Source organism: Elgaria multicarinata, chromosome 9 (genome assembly GCF_023053635.1).
Source record: "Elgaria multicarinata webbii isolate HBS135686 ecotype San Diego chromosome 9, rElgMul1.1.pri, whole genome shotgun sequence".
Lineage (NCBI taxonomy): Eukaryota > Metazoa > Chordata > Lepidosauria > Squamata > Anguidae > Elgaria > Elgaria multicarinata.
Genome location: NC_086179.1, coordinates 24,838,985 through 24,853,514, shown reverse-complemented (window position 1 = coordinate 24,853,514; position 14,530 = coordinate 24,838,985). Strand labels below are relative to the sequence as shown.

Here is a 14,530-nt window from a genome sequence, read left to right as displayed (position 1 = left end):
TTGTGAAGATGAGCTGCCATTGTATCAAACCAGTCTGCCTGTTCTTTCTAAAGAATGCTACACCCAGAAAAATCAATACTAGTTGAGAATGTTCAGCACCTTATAGGAATGGACTCCTCCCCTGCACCGAATAGTTCTGTTCCATGAAACAGATATGTCAACCTTTACAGAAGGGAGTCCTTTATTTGAAGAGCTCCCAGAGTCCTCTATTTGAATGTGTCTAACAACAACAACAACAACAACAACAACAACCAATAGCCAAGGTTCTCTGTGTGGTTCACAACAATTCAATGACAATTACAACAACTTGAAGGATTGTCCTGTCCAATTCTGGTTTAAAGATACCTCCCCCCCCCCATAAAAATCACTGTCCATTATCATCTAGGCAAGATCCAGCTCACTTGGTTAGTCTTCTATACTATAGTGAGATGTACTTATTTTTCTACTCTTTGGTGATGCACTTCCTCTTTTTTGTTGATTCATAAGGGGGCATCCTGGGTTCTCCTGAGGAACCTCAACCATACTAGGAACTTTCATCTCTCCATTGAGTATCACTTCATCGACTTGTCTGTAGAACATTTGGACCCTGATTGAGATAAAGCTAGTTGTGACTCAGGGGCCAATCTAGACTTGACAGTCATTGCATGAGTGTAACTTATGTGCTTAGCTTCTTGTGAGTGCAATTAACATGCAAGTTTTTCGTTGTTGTGGAGGCTTCCCTTGAAATGCAGGTAGCAGCTCCAGGGTGTCAATTTTCATCAGAGCTGTCCCAGGAAGAGAAGGAGTTAAACTACCCCACGCCACCTCACATGATCCTGAGGCAGTTCAGGCTTCCCTGCAGGAGTGACTTACATAATGAAAATAGTAAAAACTATATTTTGCTACCAAAATAAAAGCATGCATGGTAATTTAACATCCCTCGATTTTGGCCCTACGTTCCTCAGAACCCAATGGAAACAGTTAGTTCTGACTATTACTTGGTTGCATTCACACATAATGCTAAGCTGGGCTTTATGCCAGGGGTGGGGAACACTTTTCACTCCAAGGGCTGAATTGGTTCTGAGCACACACACCAAAGGCTACCTGCTAACAGGGGTGTGGGGCCTTAACTCAAAGTGGATAGGGTTACTACTTTGGTGACATGGTTGCTCAAACCCCATTCTATCACACACACTTACTCACATACAACTCACTCATACAGTGCCTCTCCCCTATTGTAGCCATTGGTGGCAAAGGAGACTTTTAAAAAGCCTGATTTCTACAGGGGAGAGACAGTCTGGGGGTAGCGGTTAGAATGTTGGACTGAGACTCAGGAGATCTGGGTTCTAGACCCTACTTGGGCATGAAGCTCACTGGGTGACTTTGGGTTAGTCACTGATTCTCAGCATAACCTACCTCACAAGGTTGTTGTTAGGATCTGCCATGGGTTCCTTGCAAGAGGGGAAAAAGGCAGGATATAAACATGATGATTTTTTTCAGGTTTTTTTTTTAATACATATGTTTTTGTATTACGTTCTTTTTGTTGCTGCTGCTGTTTGTTGTTTCTCCTTTTCTTGGTTTGGTTTTGTCGTAATTGTAAATAAAACGTGCAATTCAAAGTGCAATTTTTTCAAGCTGAGAAATGGATCTGGGCCACATAGTTCTTCCTTCTCTTTCTCTGCCTCCGTCCTCCCCTTGCATCATTGCCTCTCTCATGTTGTTGGTGATGTACATCTGCAAGGTCAGCCTCTTTTGAAGCTTTTCATGTCCCACCAGCACTTCAGGAGTTGAATGAAACTCCCCTCTTGTGTTCTCTTGGATTGCTCAGGTAGTTATATATTCTCCAGAAGCCCTTGTCACAAAGTCTTTTGCTATGGTTAATTTCAGGCCTTTCCATGGGCAGCATTATCTTATTATCAACCTAGTATAAATGATGAGATGGGAGAGAAAACTAGATGATGACAGCAGCAGCACTCGCGTCATTTAGTTAACAGAGCCAAATCTTCATGTCTCACTAATAAGGTATCTGGGGCACTTTTAGATCTTACCATCACAACACATTTCTCTCCTGGGTTTTCCCTGGAGTCTGGAATTGGAATAGTCAGCAGAAACCATCCCAGTGAACTCAGCTGCAAACGAGGAACTTGTTGGCAGCTGCCAATTTGTGTTCCCTTCCTTGTTCGTGTTGTTTGTTGCTCCAGTATGCTTTGTGCGTTGACATCTATTCTCCTGTGTGAGAGAGCTCCACCTCCCTCTTTTCAGCTGCAGTGTTGGACTGCCCTCAACAGAACTATTGGGGGGAAATCAACACCTTCCTACTTCGAGCTGATGCCCGCCAAAGCTAATTCAAGCTTGGCTGTGCAGCTAGACCCAAAAATATCTATAGGAACATAGGTACCTGTCTTATACGGAGTCAGACCATGGGTCCATCTAGCCCAGTATTGTTGACACTGACTGTCAGCGGCTCTCCAGGGTTTCAGGCGGGTTTTTTCCTGGCCCTTCCTGGAGATGCCTGGGATCGAACCTGGAACCTTCTGCATGCGATGCAGGTGCTCTATCACACTGAGCTACAGCCCCATTTGATTTAAAGGATTATCCTTAATTAAGGGATTATTCTTAATTAAGGGATTATCTCCATTTTATTAAGGGAGCAATTGTAGAGTCTAGGGGCCGTAGGATATTTCGTATTCCTGGATCTGAGGTTGGAGATGGTGCTCCGATCTTGGACTCTGGAATCTTGTGTCTTAGGAATGTATACTTAGCTACAGCACTTGTTCCCTTACCCCTGTTTTTTGGTTGTAGCACATATCTTGGGCTTTCTTTTCTCCTCGCTCTCCTTCTGTGTGACATCACCTCATCTCATGATCTTTAGCACTGACCGAGGTTTTCATCTTAATAGTGATAATAAAGAATAATAAAGAACTGGACCACCAACAATCTGTTGTGGTGTGGAATGTCCCTGTTCATTGCTTCAGCCGAGCCATCTTCCAGGACACTCCATTCCTTTCCTCCCCATGGTGTTTTGTCCATGGCCCCAATAGACAATCTGTACTGTGTGGCTACTGAGCATGTTCAGACCTCATTGCACTGCTTTTTTTGTGCAGAGGTTCCCCCACCCCCCCATAATAATTGTTTTCCCCGAGCATGTTGATAACTCATTTCCTCCCCTCAGTGACCACTTTTTGGCTGAAGTCCTATTGGCACTCACTAGCTGTGTTTGCTATTTATTTATTTATTTATTTATTACATTTCTATACCGCCCAATAGCCGGAGCTCTCTGTGCAGTTCACCCTTTTAATTTATTCTATTAAAAGGAATAATAACCAAGCTCTGCTTGTATATTTGTACAAGTCACTTGGACATATATTTGTACAAGGTATCACAAAGAAACCCAAATTCCCCAGTCTGCATTCTTATCCAAAGGAAGTGAACCTTCAAAAACACAATACTTAGAGAAGTGGGGAGTGCAGAAGAATAGGCCATTCTGAGATGGTTGATTGTGGTATGCAAAGTGGATTCAGGATGGTGTAATAGAAACAGTTCCTACAAAAACAGTGCAAGTAAAACTTCACTTCTAGGACTACCATATGTTTGAAGCTCTTGGGAGTTTGTCTGAGAAGGGTGTCAGGCACTCCATTTACTTTCTCATCATGCATAATAAAGGAGAGAAGCAGATGATAGAGGGATGACTTAAATCAAGCCCAGCGGCAGGAGCTAATCAGAAGATTTTTTGCAGATTCTCATGGGACCAAAGAAAAACCATTAACCATATGCAGAAGTCTGATGCCAAGCTAATGAGCATCAGCCGGGTTATGAAAAATTAGAGATGGTGTCCTTCAATGGATCACATCCTAATTGTTGTAACAGTTTGGTTGTAAAAATCACCTAGAGAGTGAGTTCCTAGTTTGCTGCACAACATGAATACCTGCTGGACCCAAGAACACAGTTGCATTGTTTTGGCCATGGAACAACATCTATCTTCACAGCCTGCTTCTTATGGATAGCTGAGTTAGAGTCTAGGGGACTGTATTATTTGTTGGTGTGTTCTTTAAAGCCATGTGCCAGATAGGCTAGCATTCTACCTTTTGTATTATACCTTCTTTGACTGAGGGGCAGTATTGGCTACCTATATGCTTCTAAGCCCAATTCAAGGTGCTAGTTTTAACCTATAAAGCCCTACACGGCTTGGGACCACAATACCTGATGGAACACCTCTCCTGACATGAACCTACCCATACACTGCGCTCAACATCTAAGGTCCTCCTCCGAGTGCCTACTCTGAGGGAAGCTCAGAGGATGGCAACAAGGGAGAGGGCCTTTTCAGTGGTGGCCCGCCAATTATGGAATGATCTCCCCGATGAGGCTAGCCTGGCGCCAACATTATTATCTTTTCGGCGCCAGCTCAAGTCTTTTCTCTTTCCACAGGCATTTAATAGCATTTAACAATGCTAACTGTTGTTTTTAAAATGGATAGCATTATTTTTATACTGTTTATGTTTTTGATGGTTTTAAATTTTGTATACTTTTTAATGTTCACTGTTTTTAACTTTTTCAAACCGCCCAAGGAGCTTCAGCTATGGGGCGGTATATAAATGTAATAAATCAAATCAATCAATCAATCAATACATTTCTCAGTAAGGATTCCAGAGAGTCTACATTAAAACTGAACAGCCATTCTGCTTGCTTTTGAAAATCTGTGATGGAGTCACTGAAAAACCATTGATTTGACCAGTGATATGGGTAATTGACTGTTGTGTAATGATGCTGGAGAAATTCAAGATAGATTCAAATGAGCTTGGATTTAAAACTTCCAGATTTTAAAAAAAACTTTCCAGAAATTTATGCAAATTTATTCACGGGAAGATACGCACATTTCTGCTAAAACATATCTCTTACTGGAAAACACACACAGGGAAACGTCAAATGGAATGAGGGATAATACGTCAAATGTTATACATTAAGATAAATTATGTAAATTGTTGCAAACTTTTGTATGGTAACGTTTGCATATTTTTCTGCATAACGGAAAAAAAACCAAATCTTTCTGTGAACAGATGAGAGAACGAACAACGCTGCACAATCTACGAAACACACGCGAGACCAGATTTCACAAAATCTGGACACTCCTACTGCTGTGTGTTACTGCTTAGCTTGTATGCATTTTTTCTCATGTAGGCTCACAATGCCTCAGTCCAATTGGTCACAAAGTTTAAAAAACACACAATCATAGTTCCTTGAGTGAGGGTGGATTTTTGGTACTGAAAACGTGCCTGCCGATACGGCCGACTCACCTTGACATACTTTACAATGGGCTTGTCACCAAGCAGTTGTCCGTCGGGGCATAGCCTGCCCTGTTAGATTTTCAACCTGTGATAAACCTGTGTGGCGCAGTCATCACTACAAGCTAAAAATGAACGGCGAAATCTGACAGATACCTGACGGTTTGGTTTGCTCAATGATTTCCCTGTGCAGCCAGGCCCAGGGGCAATCTTTTCAGTTATGTGAAACCACCCTAAGCTAATATTCGAGCATGCATGTCCATCACTCAGTCGCTCTCACCTGAAACGCTGAGAAAAGGTTGGTTTTGGGGGGATGTGATGTGATCTGATTCGAAAGTGTTGTTCCTAGGATCATAGGAAACTGCCTTATACTCTGACAGTATCAGAGGCCGTAAGCCTATATACACCAGTTGCTGGGGAACATGGGCAGTAGGGTGCTGTTGCACCCGTGTCCTGCTTGTGGGTCCCTGGTTGGCCACTATGTGAAAAGAGTGCTGGACTAGATGGACCCTGGGTTTGATTTAGCAGGGATCTTCTTGTGTTTTTATGTCTCATAACGTTGCTTTAACAAGCTAAGTAATATCTATATTGACTGGCAGCAACTCTCTAGGGCACAGCTGGGCAGGCTACGTCCATCTTGTTGCCCTTCTGTATGGCCCACACTGTCCTCTCCAGTGCCGAATTTGCCCCTGTAACATCAGGGGCAACCTCCTTCCTACGAACATAGGAAGCTGCCTTATAACCCAGTATTGTTGACACAGACTGGCAGCATCTCTCAAGGGTTTCAGGCAGGATTGTTTCCTTGCCCTACCTGGAGAAGTCAGGGATTGAACCTGGGGCCTTCTGCATGCAAAGCAGACGCTCTACCACACTGAGCTATGGGCCCTCCGAGCTGCTTGCTGCCAACATTTAATACATATGCACCTATCCTCGTGTGTGAGAAAGCTCCACCTCCCTCTGTTCAGCTGCTGCATTGGACCTCCCTCAACAGAACTATTGAGGGAAAATCAACATATTCCTACTTCGAGCTGATGCCCGCCAAAGCTAATTCGGGCTTGGCTGTGCAGCTAGACGCAGAAATATATCTATAGGAACATAGGTAGCTGCCTTATACTGAGTCAGACCATGGGTCCATCTAGCCCAGTATTGTCGACATTGACTGTCTCCAGGGTTTCAGGCAGGTGTTTCTCCAGTCCTTCCTGGAGAAGCTGGGGATCGAACCTGGAACCTTCTGCATGCAAAGCAGCTCAACCACACTGAGCTATGGGCCCTCCTTGCTGCTTGCTGCCAAAACTCGGTAGCTGGCAGCAAAGGCAAAAGGGACCTTTAAACAAAGCTAAATAGGTGTTCTTTGTTGCTGCCAAGCTGAATTTTGGTGGTGAATTCAGTGGCGCAGCAGCAGGGGTCAGTAGGTGCTGGGAAGGCAAAATTGGCTGCTGGTTCCCTGGAGGTCCCTCCCCACACTCTAGCTTTTCAGGCAGGAGTCTTTCCCAGACCTACTTGGAGACGTTTAGGACTTCTGCATCCGAAGCACGTGCTCTGCTACTGAGCTAACTTCTTCACTGTTTGATTTGCAGTGGCTGTTTGACATATGCAAATCCTCCCAGTGGTTGTTGCAACCTGGAGGTCTTGAAGATTCGCACGTGAACTCACTTGATCTGTGAGGACACAGCTTATTCCCAATACCAATGATGCAGTTGAGTTCATAACAAAAGTTCAGTATTGTCTCAGTTGCTGGAAAAGATAGGAAGTTACCATCAATCAAGGGGTCCCCCATGTAGCACCTGTGGGCACCCAGCTCCAGGAGCACCCACAAAGTTCTCCCCTCCCTGCCCCCATCAAAAAAAGTGTTTTAATACAAACCTTAGACAATGTTAGGGCAGTCTTTTTTCTCTCCCTTTCTAGCCTCGCTATTTCTATCCCCACTTCTTTATCTCACTGTTTTCTCCTTAGCCTCTAGCCTTGCTCCTTCTATACCCCCTTTGCCTTGCTGTTTCCTCCTCCTGCACAGCTTTTAGCTTTGCTATTTCTCTCTCCACATCTTTACCTTGGGCATGTCTGCACCTAAGGGTGTAGAGGGAGGGAGGGGGGAGGATCACAGACTTACCTGCTTCCATGATCCTCCCCCAGTGTCTTGACGGCTGTGTGACATCCTGGAAGGGAGAGGGACATTATGGCTGCTATTTATAACATTTATTTTTAAAGAGGAGATGTGCATGTGCAGTGAAATGGTAAGGTTTTTTATTTTTTAAAAATGTGCCCAACCCCCCCACCATCCCAGGGATGGCAAAATTGCTACCCCCCCACCCCATGGGCATGGAGCCTCCCCGTGCAGCTCCATGCCTGGTCCCACTACTTGCAGGGAGGAAGGGAGAAGCCAGGAGCAGGTGCCATACTACGCACGGTCCTCGGGATGTCCCCAGGATCACAGGCAAAATCAGGATAACCGAGGTCTCAGTTATCGCAGGAAAATGGAAGGATCATCTCTTCTTGTCCCTGGGATCTCTTGTGCATCATTTGGATGCACTGGGATGATCTAGGGACAACCTTGGGAAAAAAGTATAGTGTAGACATGCCCCTTGTTGTTTCTCCTCCCTCTCCCAGCCTCTAGGGTTGCTCTTTCTCTCCCTTCTAGTATCCTGAGCTCACTTTTGACTAGCCAACCCCCCCCCCCCCGTGCTGCCATTATGTGACTAGCCACACCCTCCATGGGATCCATTTTGTGGTGGTGTCCACAGCAGTTTCTCACATTCCCAAATATTCCCACAGCTCCAAAAAAAAGGTAGGGAAAAGTACCCTCCAAAATCTAGACAACATCCTTCCGCTGCCGCCTTTTCATTTATTACTTGAAGGGCAGGTAATTTTGACATCGAAATCATAGACGAATCACATACTGGAAATTAAAATAAGGCTTAAACGTGCTTACTTGAAAGGTTATTCCATCAAAATCAATAAGACTTGCTTCAGAGAAAATATATTTAGGGGTAGTAAGGTTAATGGAAAGTATACCATTATTTCTTTTTCAGAAATCTAAGATGAGGGCTAAAACTCCCCCCACCCCGAAATGAACTTTACCTTGTCTCTTACAAAATGTCCTTTATGCTCAATATAGTCCAGAGGCAGGTCTATATAGATAGTTCAGTGGTGGAGTATTTGATAAAATTAAAACTTTCCTCAGGGCTGGCCCTTCCCTTAGGCAGAATGAGCAGCTGAATTTTGGTGTCATAACAAAGCAGCAAATTGTTAAAGACTTAACTTATTTTTGTTGTATTTTTTTATGGCCATGAAAGATAAAGAGGCACTTCTGGGAATTCCCCCCTGCCAGGTACCAAAACAACCTGACTAGCTCAAGATCCTATGAAGCATGACAAGGCAGGGCTGGGGTGTGAAATGGCAGCACCATTTGTGGTTCTACCTCAGGCAGCAAAATATCTTGGGCTGATCCTAGGATGCCCACTAGATCATTAGAATCTGCAATGTGCTACATTACTCAGTGTTGAGTATGGTGTCGTATTTTCTACCAGGCCCAGCAAACTCTAAGCCAATCCATGAGCCAAGACTGTTCCCATAACCATCTTGTTTATTTATTTATTTACATCATTTTTACCCTTCTCATCAGCCAAACAAGGCTCTCAGAGCACCTTAAACAGGTTAACAATCAGCCAGTCCCTGCTTGCAGGTTCTCAATCTAAAAGACATGACATGAAAGGAAAGAGGATTGGAAGGGAAGAGGAAAAAAAGAAAGAAAGAAAACAAAACTCAGGCATCTGGTCTTTGTTTCAAAGTTCTGTCAGGGAAGGAAGAAGCGCCCTGCAGCTGTTCCTTATCAGGCCAATGTGTACAGAAATGCTATACGGTGCCTAAGATGAACACTTATGTACTAGACTAATAAGTGGGAGGGGAGCTAACAAGATAGTCATTTCTTTGGGATTGAAAGAATCAACATCTAATTTAGACTGTAAGATCCTTGGGGACCTGTCTTTTTTTGCCTATGCGTCTTGTAAGGTACCATTTACCACAGTATTCACAATAATGATGGCAACAGGTACTGTTAATGTTGTATTTTTTTTCCTTGCCCCATCCAGGACCAGGAAAGCTCTTTCCCAAGAGTATCATCGGTCCAGAGACTTTCCCCTAGATGGTGCTTCCTAGATGGTAAGTGTAAAAGGTTGTTTTTTTTGTCCTTGCAGCAAAAAGATGGGGCAGTGCACTCCCAGGCATGCTTACTCAGAAATCAGCAGTCATTGTGTTCAGTGGGGCTTATTCCCGGGGAAGTGTGCATAGGATTGTGTCCAGAAAAGAATAAATAAATACATAGCCCCCCCGCCAATGTGGAAGACTGTTCCAAGGATAATCAGCTTTCCTAGCTATTATGGGTGTAGAGAGGAGACCTGCCTCATTTCTCTAGGCTGGTTTCATGCAGCGCCTGCTGTCTGGGACATCACTTGGTAGTGCTTTAATTCCGGAAGAGGAAAAAGGGAGGCCAGGAGGAATCCCAGCATGCTGGAGGTGCGTTAAGGCCCAACAGCCTGTCTGTCTATATTTATTTACTTAAGGAAGCAATCCAGTGTATGTTCAGACAGAAAAAAAGTCGTTCAACTCCCTGCATTCCCGCACCAGCTGGCAGGGTGATGCTGGAAGTGGTACGAGTTCTTTTTTCTGTCTAAACATGCATAGCATTGTGCTCTAAGGCATTTTTATCCCACCCTTCAAATGTGTTCCCAGGGCGGCTTATAAATTTTCAAAACGAAATGCATAATTTCAAAACAGGAGTATTAGATGCTTGACTGCTTTAAACCAGCCAACAATTACATTGAAAGTGTTAATGAAATTTCACATGATGTGCTCCCAGTATATAGGGGAAACCTGCCCATACATTTTATGGATAGCTGCTCCTATAGGGATGAAGTATCAAAACATGGTTGTTGTTATGGTTTGTTTTGAAATCTCACTTGTTAAGGTTGCTACTGAACATTAAGAAGAAAAATGTAGCCAGTTTTCAAAACATTTTGTCAAGGCCTTCTCTTTAACAGCACCTACATTACAGCTTGGCACCTACATTATATGCTTATAGACGCCAGGTGAAGACCTTTTTATTCTCCCAGCATTTTAACAGTCTATAAATAAATTTTAACTTGGTGTTTTAAATTTGTAATTTTGCATTGCTTCTGTTTTTATCTGGTTGAGCTTTTATATTGTATTTTGTACTATGGTTTTATACTGTTGTTTTATACTTTGAATGTTTTTAATTTTTGTGAACCACCCAGAGAGCTCCGGCTATTGGGCGGTATAGAAATCTAATAAATAAATAAATAAAATAAAATAAATAACATAGAACTTTCCTCCTTCCTTTCAGCAACTTCTGCTGATCGCTTTTACCGCATCGACAGATCTCAGGTACGGCACATGACCATTTTGTTGCTTTGCTTTTAATCTCTTTAAAGAATTTGTCAATTGCACAGGATAGGGTTTACCATTACACTAAAGATAACAGACTGCCCACCAAATTTGAGCCGCCTGTTTATGAGTTGCTTGGTGTAGCGGCATAGAGAAGGGACAAATAATGTATGCCACCCTATCCATCTTTATGATTCTCTTTCTCTGTGAGGCATCGTGAAATGTGGGATTCACACTGTGGAATGCAGTGCCCGTTAATCTGTTCACAATTCATAAATGACTCAGGACTTGGAATAGGTAAGAACTTGAGAGTCCATTGTTTAAAAAATGAAGCCCCAGATACAAAATCTGTACCATTCCAAAGCATTATCTCAGTAATGAATGTGATTTTAATTAGGTTATATATTCAAAGAGTGTCAGTTAAATAAAATACCCTGTGTAAATTGGTGTAAGGCAACCAAAGTGAAAGGACATTTATCTTTGACCTTCTGGCTTAAACCATTTTGATGCCTAATAGCACAACTTCCTTCTCTTTTTGTGAATGCGTGTGCTTATCTTCCTATGCTTAGGACAGCTGCATTTAAAAAGAAAATCTCAGCATTTATCTCCTCTTGGTGTTTACAGTCCTCCTAAAATCCTAATCCCCAGTATGTGACATAACTCTGGAAATTATGATAATGTTACAAACCTGTACAAAATATTCACAAAGCTTTAAAAGCACATCAAACTCAGGGTAAAAAACATTTGTAAGGAACATCACACTATGCCTTTGTCAGTTGCAAACAAGCAAGGAAGTTCTACAAGCAAGGAAGTCATTCTGTTTGGGCTGCTTTCCATTTTTTAAAATCCAGTTAGTGGCTCTGCAGCTGCAATACACCAACCATGTATTGGTGTATCGCCTTCTGGAAATTGAAGAAAAGCTTGCTGCATCAAACCAATGGCCCATCCAGTCCACCATATTTTTGCCTGCTGCAGTTCTGTCGGACTTCTGCAGCTTGATCCGATGCATGCTTACTTGCATATAAGTCTCACTGGTGTCAATGGAACTTTTTCCCCAAGTCAATGTTCATAGGTTTGCAACCTTAATGGATAACATGCTCATTCATACTCACGGCAACCTCTATGGTTGTCCATCTCATTTTAAAGATGGGAACTGATCCTTGAAGATGGAGGTTTACTTTAGGCCACATAGTGAATCCAAGAACTGAGCAAGGATGGATTCCATGTAGTGGTCCAATTCCAATACACCAGCCTCTGGATGCAAGGGTCTTTCCACAAATCTGCTCAGCTCATGGTGGTCAGCTGAAAATCTTGTGCATATTGGACAGCATCCAGTGATGACTGCCTGCGAGCAGCCAGTCCTGCCAGTTCAGTTGCACAAGGTGTGGGAACCACATCTGCAACAGAATTGGTGGAGCTCGCCATTTGCGTAACAGTAGCGGCAACGGTCCCCACTTAAATTCAAATTTATTTGTGTCGCAAAAACCATTGCAAAGAAACAGGACACATAGAAACAAAAAGTAAAATACACATCAGTTTAAAATAATGTTAAAACCCAACTGTAATGGCTTACTCATCGATACAGATCAGCTTGCCGCAAGTTTCTCTCTTTAAAGTTGCTGCTCTGAAGGCAAACTGGGCCACCTTTTCAGAAACCTGGTGCAATCTGTCCCCCAGTAAGAAATTACTGTCCCCCATTAAGAACCTACATTATATGCTTTTAGACGCCAGGTGAAGACCTTTTTATTCTCCCAACATTTTAACAATCTATAAATTTTAAATAACATGGTTTTAAATTTGTAATTTTGCACTGCTGCTGTTTTTATCTGGTTGAGCTTTTATATTGTATTTTATATTATGGTTTTATACTGTTGTTTTATACTTTGAATGGTTTTAATTTTTGTGAACCGCCCAGAGAGCTCCGGCTATTGGGCGGTATAGAAATGTAATAAATAAATAAATAAATAAATAAATAAATAAATAAATAAATAAATAAATAAATCAAATACCCATCAGAACAGTCTAGTGGCAGATTTAAGCCCCTAAACAAATCTGATCTTAAATCTTCGTAAATTGGACAATAAAGCAGATAATGAGGGAGATCCTCAGGCACATTGACCCCACATGGGCAGACTCTTTGTTCATAAGGAATCTGATGGAAGCATCCTGAGATTATAGCAGTGCTCATGGACTGAAATGTCGTGCTGTAAAGGCTTTCCTCCATTTGAAATTTGTAATATTTGTTATGTATTGAGGGTAGGGAGTCTGGATGGGTAATTCAGCATACCAAGGAGCACATTTCGATAGACAGGCGGAGGTGCGATCAGCTTGGAAATCCTGTTTTAACATATGAGCTTTCAAGTGACGAGATGCTATTTCGAAGTTTGAAGAGCTCAGGCTATCCAAAGAGAGACCACACATTTCAATAATCATTTCTTGGTTCCAGATGGGCAGCACTGAATATTGCCCATTGACTCTTCGGAGACTCGTATAAGATCCAGTTTATGTATCATGAAGTGGGGGGAGGGATACATTTTTGGTGCCTTTCCTCCAAATTAAGTGCTTTATGTGATGTTTAGGCATACATGGTTAGCTCACTATGGCTAAAGAGTGGGATTTTCAGTCGCTTCCCATGAAGCTGCCATGCACCTCTTGGCCCACATTATTTCTCCATTGAGAGATTGAATTCAGCCCTAAAGGCTTATGCATGCTTAACCTGGGAGTAAGTCTCATTGAACGCTACAACTTCTGAGCTGACATGCATTGGATTATGCTATCAGTGGTGTGAACTATTGATTGATCTTTCACTTCCATGCCATTGTTGCAGGAACATTTGCACTTCGTGACCGAAATTTCGCAGGACGAGATTTTTATCTTGGACCCAGAGCTGGTGGCAACTCAGCCAGCGGGGACCCCTCCGGGAATGCCTGATCTGGTGGTGGAGCAGGCCTCTGGGTAAAGATTCTCTTTCCATTGCTGAGATCCGGATTTTAAAGTTCTCCAGTGACTGCACATGCTTTTTCCTTTGTGTGTTGCGAGCTTCTCTAGATTACAGCTTCATGGGAAGCACATTTTAAAAAGAAGTGCTCACACAAACTCAGCTTCAAAGTACAGATGATGTGAATTGCCTGGAGGCTTTCCCCACCCCACTATTTTTTTTTGTTTGTTTAGCACAAGCAGCTGCCTAGGCTGCAAACTCCGCTGGGAGACTGGCTTGTGGAGAAGAGCATCTTAGGCTGCAATCCTTTGTATGTTTAGATAGAAAGAAGTCCTACAACTCCCAGCATTGCTGACTGGGGAATGCTGGGAGTTGTAGGTCTTTTTTCCTGTCTAAACACACATAGGATTGTGCTCTAAAAATTACAATTACTGAATCCCTTTGTTTCTTTAGTGATCTCAATTTATTATTATGCATGCCCTTCCTTTTCTTTCATGTTGTCTTTATTTTGTTAGATTTATTTCAAAATAAAATAAGATTTTATGGGGAAAAATAGGGTTTACAACTGATTTGCATTTTCTGTGAAGGCAAGCCCTAAGGCAAACCTTAATTACATGTTATCAGTGGTATAGCAAAAACAACCCAGGGCTGGCAACTGAAGTGGAAGGAACCCAGCAAAAAGTCCTCATACAACTTTCTCCCTTGATCATGATGTATGTCTCATGCAGTGACCTCAACCTGGTATCTTTCTAGCTGTCATGTTTGTGCAAATCCAGACTGTGACATTTCCCTCCCCCCCATCTCTCTCTCTGTCTTCATGAACATTGTCTGGCTTTTCAGCTCCTCTATCATATTTCTGCCTTTGGGGCAGGATCTGAGCAGTTTCTACACTACTGCTTTATAACGGTTTATAACGGTATTAACAACCGTTGGGGAC

The 14,530-nt window shown here is 42.7% G+C and overlaps 1 protein-coding gene across 2 annotated transcripts in view; it reads left to right on the top strand.

Moving 5' to 3' along the window:
* The window catches only part of DGKI (diacylglycerol kinase iota), a 216,838-nt gene that overhangs the window by 152,693 nt on the left and 49,615 nt on the right, over window positions 1-14,530 (top strand). For both annotated transcript variants that reach the window (XM_063135050.1, XM_063135049.1), the window contains exons 24-26: window positions 9,344-9,413; window positions 10,615-10,655; window positions 13,483-13,610. In XM_063135050.1, coding sequence (XP_062991120.1) covers window positions 9,344-9,413; window positions 10,615-10,655; window positions 13,483-13,610 — 239 coding nt within the window. The remainder of the gene's footprint in view (window positions 1-9,343; window positions 9,414-10,614; window positions 10,656-13,482; window positions 13,611-14,530) is intronic.